Source organism: Anneissia japonica, unplaced genomic scaffold (genome assembly GCF_011630105.1).
Source record: "Anneissia japonica isolate Jap-2015-1 unplaced genomic scaffold, ASM1163010v1 scaffold287782_len627234_cov183, whole genome shotgun sequence".
In the NCBI taxonomy this organism is placed as follows: domain Eukaryota; kingdom Metazoa; phylum Echinodermata; class Crinoidea; order Comatulida; family Comatulidae; genus Anneissia; species Anneissia japonica.
The window spans coordinates 310,805-322,215 of record NW_022695201.1 but is presented as its reverse complement, the minus strand read 5'-3'; the positions used below and the strand labels follow the sequence as shown (position 1 = coordinate 322,215).

Genomic DNA, 11,411 nt, shown 5'->3' with positions numbered 1-11,411 from the left:
TGTCTCGATGTCAGAATACTCAAGGAGTTGAAAAAATTGTTCAAGATACGAATACAAGTACAAAATAAATTACACAAGTGGGTAATAAACTGGATAAACAAATGAAAATCTAAAGGTACTAAAAAGACATTCAAATAATCTAATAGAACATTCTTTTACTTAAAATGTATTGTAGAAACATGCACGAGCAATACATTCGAAATTAGACTGTTTACTATGAAGGTATAACAGTGCAATACATATAATTTTGTACATTGATATATAATTAAAAGAAAATAATTATTCTCATATTTACAATCAGGCATACAGTTTGGAATATTATGACACTCCCAGTGGAGAGAACGAAGCAGAGTTGTCTTTTACACCACCAATTCGTGGTGTCACTGAGTTAAAAATTATACCTGAATTATGGGAAAAAGCAATTGCCGTACGAGCTCAACTGTATGGGTGTGCACAGTGTAAGTTTGTCAAACTTTACTTTTAAACATTACAATCTTTATTTTTATTTCATAGTAATAACACTAAAGATAACAAAGTGTTATGCAATAGTACCGATCAATAATTTATTTTTGTATAACAATACTATGCAGCAAAATGTAAATATCTTATTTAATGATGTTATTATTTTTCGTAACTGTCGATTGTCTATAGGCCCTAACATTTTGCATTGTAACTTTGACTTTAGTTTTCACAACGACTACTGAACAACCAACCACTACCACTGAACAACCAACCACCACTGAACAACCAACCACCACTGAACAACCAACCACTACTGAACAACCAACCACCAAGGAATCAACCACAACTGAAAAATCAACCACTGCATTTTATCCACCAACCACAGGAAAAAGTAAGTTGATACCTTGATTTGATTTTGTTTATTGCTGCATAGTGTAAACTACAATCATAATACTTACATCACATTTATCTTGCAATTCGTAAGAGGCAATGGTAAGTTTGTAACAAATTTTGTTGTAATTTTGGCTTCAGGGAAGGAAGATAACCAAACAACTACATCAAGAGTATTCACTCCACCACCGCCGTCTACAACTGCTGAACAACCAACGACCACTGAACAACCAACGACCACTGAACAACCAACGACTACTGAACAACCAACTACTACAGAACAACCAACTACTACAGAAAGTAAGTTAAACACAACATTGACTCTAGCTCTTAATTCTGTCTCACAGAAGCTAGCTTAATATAAATACTGACATTTGCAAACGGTTGTCAACATCTTTAGTTGTGAGCTTAATAATTTTTTATTTCCTTTTATATGTTATGATTTCTTATTGTAATTGGTTATGTTTTTTTTTTGCAGTCAAGAATCTGAATCAAACTACTACACGCAAGGTTACTAAACTATTTACACAAACTGAAGCGACCACAGAGAGACTAACCACAAATCGTACGTAATACGTTAATTACGGTAGAAAATTGTTTTATATGACTAATATATACATTTACAAAAATTTTACATAATTTAAAAAGCTGTAAATATGTTTAAGCTCTTCGATAAAACTTCATATGGAAGAATGATGCTGATTATTGTTGTTATTATTATTGTTAATATCGTTAGTATTATTGTTGTTATTATTATTATTATTATTGCAAAATACTTTAGTCAATGTAGTGCATCAATGAATAAATAACAACAGAATTCACATAGTTACGGTATTTGATCAGAACAGTCTCCTGAAGTCGTTAACTATATTGTATGTTGTACCATTTTGCTTCTATTTTTTATATCAGTTTATATAATGTTATTGCTAAAATGAAATTGGATTTTATTTTATTTATTGTAAATGCATTTAAAATACAAAAAGATAAGAAATAATCATAACTGATCATATCATAAAGGGGCATATAATAATAAAACAATGAATATACCGTAAATTTATGTAGAACAGAAAAGTATCTTGATTCTTATATATTTACTTATTTCTCCATAATAGGCCTAAATAATACTATTTAACATAATTAATCCTACTGTCTCATTTGCTAAAGTGTAAACGTAATCAGATTTCGTCAATGACCCCCAAATATTCTGTCAGCAAAATGGTTAAAATTAATAATAATAATAATTGTCGCTCATATACTTTTATGCATTATCTTTGTTCAATTTGATGATGTATTTCATTTGTATTTTTTTGGTGTAATTTAGCTTGTGATGAGGCCATCGGTATGGAGAGTGGCTACATTCCTGACAGTGCCATTGAGTACTCATCCAATTTAGGTGGAGCTGGACGATTCAGACACGAAGGCTCGTGGTTGCCTGTACCAGAAGACACTCTTCGTTTTGTTTCAGTGTCTTTCCCTGTTGTGGTCGAGGTCACAGGTGTAATTTTTCAAAAGGGCCTAAGTGGTTATGTCCGTGAGTTTACTGTCTTCTATATTGATGCAAATGATGAACTCCTTTCCATTTTGGACGATGATCAAAATGATAAGGTGAGGTTCCAGAAAAAGAATTGTTATTTATTTCTGTTCCATACACAAATTAAAAGGTATGTTAATATCTTGTGTACATTTTAGTTTTACTTAATATTAAACACGGCTCCCTCCAATAATCATGGGAAATCCAGAAAACTTCCATAGAAAATGTATTGTGTTGGGCCATTTGAAATTGTAAGTAAAGTTATGCTGAAAATATGTAGGTAAACAATAAAATAAGCTCGGTTGATTTTCGTATTTAATTTATTGAAAATGATTGGCTATAACAAGGATACACTAGACTAAACTTTCGCTTACGATCTTCGAAGTTTATTCAAAGAATTAAAAAAAAATAGATAAAAAAATAAAAGTAAAATGCATTTGTGTAGTATAATGGTAAATCTTGGCTCTCAAAGTAAACAACAGCAGTGATTATCAACGAATCCCGTCAATGACGGCCATGTGTTTTCAGAAAAAGACGGCGACTACAACAATTCAGCTACCGAAACATTCAATGATTGTACTGTAGACCTACATCGTCTTCTAATTTTATTTATTTTACTTGGAGCTATATATGACTATATATATAAAACTATATATATATGTATATTATATATATATATATATATATATATATATATATGTATATAGCATACATAAACACAAAAAATATAATAATAATATTAGTTTTACGTTAACAATTCTTTATTTAAATAGTTTTTTCTCATCCGTTTTCTGTTATTTTTACATGTATTGTCATTTTACAATCAGGTTTTCAATCCTGAGTACAGTAATGACGGTATTGCTGAAGTTGAATTTCCAGAAATGCTAAATCTTAGACGTATTACCATCAAAGTAGGAGCATTTGAAGACGCCGTCGATCTTCGCTTTGAGCTTATTGGCTGTCCATATGGTAAATTTAAGCTTTAGTTTTATAAGTATAACAGAGAGTAAATGATATGAATGAGTACATTTTTATAGTGCTTTTTATTATAGTTTCTAATGTATGTATACTATTTATGTAAGGGTGTACAATATTACTTAATATCAAAATACTATGATATGATGATACACATAATATTGATCATTCATATTTCTATGCGTGATGTTATGACTCTGTGTTGAGCTCCACATAGCGTAAATAGATATCCACTTTAAATGAGAGACGTTTAATTTGATAATAAATTGCTTTAATTCCAGAGAACCCAACAACTACTGAATATCCATCAACAACAATGCCGGTAACAACCGAGCAACTGACAACCACAACAAAGGTAACTACGAGACGATATACACCAACAGAACATCCAACAACGACGAAACCGACAACAACTGAGCAACCAACAGTAACAACAGAAAAACCACGATGCGTCAGGCAATGTGAAGACGGCACCATGATTCCAAATGACAGTCTGATCTGTAATGGAGTCTGGAATTGTCCTGATGGCGCAGATGAACAAAATTGTGGAGGTATGTTTCTTAACCACTGTTGTAGGACCTATTATCAAAACATTATCATGTGAATTAGTTTCTTCGAGATGTCTGAATTTTGTTTCCTAAGTTATCATGATATTGGTCTATAGGGTATCATACTATAGTTCAATATTTTTTCTATTTTTTTCTGGGTCAGTGCAGGGCCATTGGTTTCTATTGTGGCAAAATAAATTACAAAAGTACGTAATTTCAAGTCGAGTCAATAGAAGAGACCTATCTTATATCTATCTATGGGTAGCAAAAGATTTGGAGGTTGGATGGGGAAGTATCAATTGAAATAAAACCCTTGAATTGAAAAGATTACATACATTTTTAACTTTCAAACAGTTTTCAATTACTTATAGAGGTCATAATATTGGCAGGAAAATATATATATAGATGGTTGTTATTTGAACGACAGTTATTTGGAAAGATTATTTTCGGTATTTTAAATTGAATTTATTGAACTTATTTATTTAAAAAGTTAGGATTTACGTAGCAGAATATCTTTGAAAAAATGGTGACTTTAATATTAAGATTTATTGATTACAGGTTCGGAAACAACTACAATAGCATCTACTACTGCTAATATTCCACAAACAACCAAGTACCCTCGTAAGTATGCTAAGAGCACTTTTAACCCCTTTTTATGATGAGTATTCTATTCATATTAAAATGTTTAACATCATGAGCTCGTTATTATAATAGTGACAGTAACCTAGTCCGGCGAGTTTAATGGCCGAGCGGTTAAGGCAGGGCCGCCGCGTAACATACAGTCATAATACCAGCACTGGTTCAAACGGCATACTCGCCTATGTTTCTGGAAACAAGTTTTCTCAGATAAGGACTATAAACCGTAGGTTCAGTGTAAACAATGGCTCAAATGGCAGTACATCTTTCGAGACGAGACGAGTAGGGGGTTACCCTGGAGTACTGGTTTATACAGCCCCTGTTGTGGACAGACGAGAGATAACCAGTACCGTAAGTAAAGCTTAAGAGATAAAAAATTACAAAAACTTACCCTACATACAAAAGACGACGAGACATCAACATTCTCAAATAAAAAAAATACTGAAACTAATTATTATCTAAAATTTTCTTCACAGGTTGTCCAGCAACATGTGACTACGAAGTCACATGCCAGGAGATTGGTGATATGGTATCTGGCCAAAGCTGGAACCAAAATTTAAACATACTACCAAGATTTGAATGCTTCAATAGTTATCAATGTAGTTGTGTCGCTGGTGCTGAGCGTGATTCTCCAAACAACCCAAATTTTTCAGTTCTCATTGGATTTAATTCTGGTAATACAGGATTATGTGTTAGTCGTGAAGAGACGGACTGCGGAGGAAATTGTATATTAGATGCTGACACCATTATTGATGTAAGTTTATTTAGTGATAGAAACATTTTAATAGATTTATGGTCATTAAGACACTTTCTCTTCTCTTCAATCCCAGGGTTGATAAAGTCACTTAATTAAGGCATCAGATTTTTGACATTCTATAAATTGTTAATTTCTCTCTGTTCTCGTGATTTGGAAAACAATAGTAACAATAATAACAGATTATTTTACACAAAGGTTATTGTGTTTTACTTCTTTATCGATTTTTTTTATAGGAAGGAAATACTGTCACACGCAATGAGTGCGAAGTTTGCGAATGTGTGTATGATGCTAATGTTGACAAACTTGTTGCCCAGTGCAGCAAGCAGTGTGATTTAACAAAGAAAGACTGCTCTCAGGTTAGTCTTATTTAGTATTGGAGAGGTTATTCATAAGCACAAGACTAAAAATAAAAAATTCAAAATAGCTCATATTGCTGATATTAAAATCTCAAAAGTGAATAATATTGCAAAACAGATTAGAATCAACAAATAAAAGACACAAACATGGGCAAGACATTAAAGCATAAATGTAAAATATACAGGAGAGAAATGCATAACGAATAAAATATATATGATATTTTACAAAAAAAAACCAGAAATACATCCAGTATCAAACCCATAACAATAACGATATGGTGATCAATTCAAACAATATAAAAATGATATTCAATTTCGTCTAACTTAAAATGATAACAAAGTCATATAATCAAAAGAAATCTGTAAGCCTCCGACAGTACAAATAATGCAGATTCAGATATATTTATTCGGATAATGAATGATTGCTATTTTCATTAATTTGGCAAACAATTTTATTTGGCAAATTTGTGTTTATTCTATTTGACAGCAAGGAATGGTTTTGTATGCGCCTGTGGGAGAATGTTGCAGATGTGTTGAACAACAAGCAACCGAGCCACCATTTACAGGTATTATTGATTATAGGTGTTCAGTTGCCAAACGTAATAATTACCTCATGATGATGTGCACGTTGAATCGTTTAGATCCTGTCAGATCTGTTGGTTCCTGGTTGAAATTTTATTGCTACCCTCCTTGTGTTTCAACTGAATGGCTTAATAGGCCTAGTGTACCTTTTCCAAATAGGATGTTTAAGCCATTGTCCACATGTGCAATATGGCCCGTGTGCATGTTATAACGCAATAAACCTTAGAAGAGTACGGTAGGAGATTATTACTATTATTATTATTATTATTATTATTATTATTATTATTATTATTATTATTATTATTAATTTTTATTATTATTATATATTATTTTATTATTTATTTATATATATTATTTTATTTCTATTTTATTATATTTATTATTCTATTTATTTTTTCTATGTTTCCTATTTATTATTTTATTTGTTTTTCAACATGAATTTAATTTACACGTAATAATGATCATAGATAGAGGATTTTTCAGTTTGAGGTCACACACACCTAACCTAGTTTAACCAGAAGACCGAAACCAAAAACCAGTATATATATTGTGCATAACTTCATTTTCAAGAAAATTATATTATTATATACAGGCGCCTCGACTACGGCAAATACTGGTGCCTCGACTACAGCTAATTTTCCACAAACAACCATGTATTATCGTGAGTATACTTTGATATATTGAATTAGGAGATTTAAGATCGAGGTGCTACTGGTGCCCTGAAAATTATTTTCATACCACCATCAAAAACACGGCCTTATATATTTCTGCCATTTTCTGTTCTTTCTGTATACAATACAAAATTACTCTCAATAGCCATTATCATGTATTTACGTAATATTAAACCTCAACATGAGAGCACTTATTAAAACATTTTACAAATTGGATGATTTGGTGGATAGTTTATTCACTTAGACATGAATTATCTTGCAATCGACCTATATTAGTGGCAAATAAATAAATGAGCTATAATTTGAAATGTTTGGTGAAAAGTAATACTGTATATTAAGGTTTATTTAGATCTGTGAATTTTTAATATTACTACTGTATTAGTTTATTGGGCAGTATTATGAAGAAGAGATTTGGACATGTCAAGTATTGGAATGTTTATTGTGTATATTTTCTGTACTAAAACTTCTCATCACATGATATTGCCTACAGGAATTGGCAACATAGAGCGTCTATCGTCATTATGCAACACTGGTTATTCTTGTTAAATATAATCAGAAACTTGTTTGTCTCTATAGCCTCTATGTGTGTACGTAATAACCAGACATACGCCGAAGGTGAATATTACGTTGCTGCATGTCAGCAGTGCACTTGTGTGGAGAAAAGCACCAATAACTATGCTTGGTCATGCCAGACGCTCCTAGGCTGTTCTAACGAACCATGTGTAGTAAGTAAAGCAAAACAAAGCAACAATTCTGTGATTTACCTTACTTTAATTTGGTTGATTAATGTACAAAATAGTTAAATCATTTGATATTATCAATCTCAATGCAATATAATGTATTTATTTTGTACCACCAATACGTTTTAATACTCTTAATATTCCGTGTATAACCGCATTTATTACCGTATTTAGTATGGTTTTAGCAACGCCAAAACAAATTACATTTTTCACTTGTTTATTCGATGGCGCTAAAATTTCATTGAATTCTTTATATGAAAAACACTGTAAACTAAAACTGATACCATAATTTGCATTGATAAATAAAACACATTGTTCACATTAAGATTAGAATTCGAGGTCCTCTAATTACCCTATGCTTTGCCATCTTGTATATAATTCTAATGTGACATTTTTAAATTTATTTTTGTAGTAAGGACGCATTTTTTAAGTCATTGCTTAATTCATTGATATTTATATTCAAATTCTGTTGGGGAACAGTACGGTTTTCTTGAACAACTATTGTGTATCGGGTCTGGTGTTTATCTAAAACAATAGCTTATTCATGGTATAATTATTTTATATTTTAGGAGGGAACTAAACTGGAGATTGTGGACAACTGCAAAACATGTAAATGTAATCCATTAACGAGAATGTATGATCTAGACTGTGTTGACAATTGCGACCTTACTTGTAACGAGGTATGAACAGTTTCCATGCATAATTTCTTTAGGTTTTGCATTATTTTTGTATATTATGTTTCGGTCTTACTATGTGATAAAAAAATACTAACATCACTTCTATGTGGATCTATGGCAACATAAATTGGTTGAAAGTGAATTAAAATGAACTAAAATTGATTTGCGTTTATTATAAGAACGAATGAATCTGGGACCTATTAGGTCAGATACTAAAAACACAAGATAAAACTCCCCACAGATAAAAACTGTATCACGATCAGAGTAATGTGTGGATATGAGACCATTCAAAGGCAAATGTCCGAGGCCAGACGTACTAAAAATCTATCTATCTGAATGAAACTTTCTGGAAAGTTTAACCAAGTTACAAAGAAGAAATTATTAAATGGCGATGATCTAGATTCCGATAGGAATTTGAAGGCCATTTAAAGTGCTAACGTCCCAGACTTAAAAAAAATATTTAGTATTTTTATTTTCCTTGTGTTTTTTACTTCGTACTTTTAAATGACTTTTTTTGTTGCAATTTCAACATCATTTTTCTTTATGGCAACGAGGAAGAGCCAGCCCTATGTTCTGTTGCACTAGCAGACATAGTATGTCTAGTTATTTTTACTACTGTTCCATTGGGTTAATTGAAGGCACTACGTTATATAAGGGACGAATTGAAGGCCCTAATGAACATCTTCGAAATATAATTATATATATATATATATATATATATATGAAATTATATATATATATATATATATATATAATTTTTTTTCAACCACTTTATTAAAAAGGATAAAACATTCAGACAAAACCTAGGTCACAAGCTTACCCTGCAAAGCAGGAGGCAAGGCAAGGTAACGAAAACATAAGGACAAAGACAAAAAAGGTTTAAACATCATAAAATCAGCAACGGTTTAAAATAATTTTTTCAAGTTACATCGTTACGAGGATACATCATGCAGGATATTTTTATAATTCAGGTGTCATATATCATGAGTTTTGTTTTTTCAAAATAATAAGATAGAGGTGGTGGGGACCAATTTGTAAATTTCCTAATTGCTGTTCTACAAAGGTCCTCCATGATGTATCCCGTCGCACTCTTTGAAATGTTTTTTCCACATAGTATGTCTAGACTTCCCTTAATATCGCTTTCTACTGAGTATAAATATATAATATATTTAATCATTATTTGTTTTTAAGAATGAAGAGTTGGTAAGAGGGGAAGACTTTTGTTGCTATTGCAGTAAGTACAACTCAAACGTAATTTAAGATATGAAAACATGCATTATATATTATAGCCATTGTTAATTACACAATACACGAACAGGTATGTACAGTACAGGTAAAATTATGTGTTTTTAATATACTATCTATATTGTAATATTTTCAATATCAAAACGAAGTTTATCAACTTCAAATGACATATCTTTTTATTTATACAGCCAGTTTAATTAAGCATCTATGCAAAGAGTGTGAGCCCTATATATAATTGATGCATCTGATATTTGGCTTACAAAAATATATTCTCGTTCTAAATATCAATTAAAATCTAAAAACTTGACCAAAGATACAGAATGAGAAAATTAAATATTAATTTGTTGCTCAAAACAGAAAAGCACCGTATCTTTGGTATAGGCTTATATGTATTGAGCGTGAAGGAAATTATTTTATTTCTAAGACTGATATTTTACAGATTCTGAAACAACAACACAAGCACCAGTTGCTTCTACTACTGCTAATGTTCCACGAACAACCAAGTATCCTCGTAAGTATGCTAAAATACTTTGAATGAAGTTGACTTTCAAATATGGCAGTAGCATATAGATACTCCTTTTGGCAGATCTCATATATTAACCTCTATTGACCTGCCTTGTCTTCTGAATCATTAAACTGTGTTCTCGTAAGTTTATACTTGATTTCTCCATGGAGAATAGTGAATGTGTACTTATATCACTGAGGCCGTTACGCGCATTAACTTGAAAACCTGTAACATGTCGCCACGTAGACGTCTAAAGGCAAGAGTTGGTAAATTCAACTTTTTAAGGCGGGTTTTATCCATAAAAACCATAATCTTGTCACCTAGGATAGCTTCCATCAATTTACATGGCACTGCATTAAGCTCATACATTTGTGGTTTTCATGTGATGATATTTTCACTTTAAAAAAATTGCAGTAACATCAGTCGTTATCCACTCATATGGAACTGTACCTTCTCTTAATGACTTATTCAAAATCTTCGTAAGTGGTTCTGCAATTTCATTTGCTAATTCTTTCAGGATACGAGGGTGTATACTATCCGGACCTTGTGATTTTGAAGCATTATATCTCTTATGCAAACATTGTCTTCTTTGTAGATTATAGCTAGTTTATGCCTCTGGCCTGTAACCAACTTACTAAATAAAAATGACTTAATGTTAAAAAATGAAAAAGTATATATGTTTTGATTATTTTAAAAAGTGTTTGCATTACGCAATATTTATATTGTTAAGAATTTTAGACTTAACTGTATATTTTTGATAGGTCTATCTTGAGAGTAAAAGTTATTGAGCAGATCTTTCAAGGTCCGCTTATTTCTTGGCTTTACCAGGCCTATCCAAAAAATGTACACCAATCAATTGATGACATCTATTGAATAAATAAATAAAAATAATATAAGTAATCTTTCTTCACAGGTTGTTCAGCAACATGTGACTACGAAGTCACATGCCAGGAGATTGGTGAGATGGTATCTGGCCAAAGCTGGAACCAAAATTTAAACATACTACCAAGATTTGAATGCTTCAATAATAATCAATGTAGTTGTGCCCCTGGTGCTGAGCGTGATGCTCCAAACAACCCAAATTTTTCAGCTCTCATTGGATTTAGTTCTGGTAATACAGGACTGTGTGTTAGTCGTGAAGAGACGGACTGCGGAGGAAATTGTATATTAGATGCTGAAACCATTATTGATGTAAGTTTATTAAGTGATACTGATATTTAAATGGATTGCTGGTCATTAGGATGCTTTCCCCTCAATCTCAGAGTTGACTTTTTTTACGTCATTCTCCATGAAGCCACTTAATTCTTAAAGGTTGCTGCCATTACTGTATATACAT

At 31.6% G+C, this 11,411-nt stretch overlaps 1 protein-coding gene across 1 annotated transcript in view; it reads left to right on the top strand.

The window, feature by feature from the left end:
- The window catches only part of LOC117101440, a 41,304-nt gene that overhangs the window by 27,188 nt on the left and 2,705 nt on the right, over positions 1 to 11,411 (top strand). The window contains exons 36-52 of the mRNA XM_033241418.1: positions 302 to 458; positions 686 to 853; positions 994 to 1,152; positions 1,331 to 1,417; positions 2,174 to 2,457; positions 3,211 to 3,352; positions 3,640 to 3,909; positions 4,465 to 4,527; positions 5,019 to 5,296; positions 5,533 to 5,655; positions 6,143 to 6,221; positions 6,830 to 6,898; positions 7,485 to 7,633; positions 8,218 to 8,328; positions 9,517 to 9,559; positions 10,010 to 10,081; positions 10,989 to 11,266. Coding sequence (XP_033097309.1) covers positions 302 to 458; positions 686 to 853; positions 994 to 1,152; positions 1,331 to 1,417; positions 2,174 to 2,457; positions 3,211 to 3,352; positions 3,640 to 3,909; positions 4,465 to 4,527; positions 5,019 to 5,296; positions 5,533 to 5,655; positions 6,143 to 6,221; positions 6,830 to 6,898; positions 7,485 to 7,633; positions 8,218 to 8,328; positions 9,517 to 9,559; positions 10,010 to 10,081; positions 10,989 to 11,266 — 2,532 coding nt within the window. The remainder of the gene's footprint in view (positions 1 to 301; positions 459 to 685; positions 854 to 993; positions 1,153 to 1,330; positions 1,418 to 2,173; positions 2,458 to 3,210; positions 3,353 to 3,639; positions 3,910 to 4,464; positions 4,528 to 5,018; positions 5,297 to 5,532; positions 5,656 to 6,142; positions 6,222 to 6,829; positions 6,899 to 7,484; positions 7,634 to 8,217; positions 8,329 to 9,516; positions 9,560 to 10,009; positions 10,082 to 10,988; positions 11,267 to 11,411) is intronic.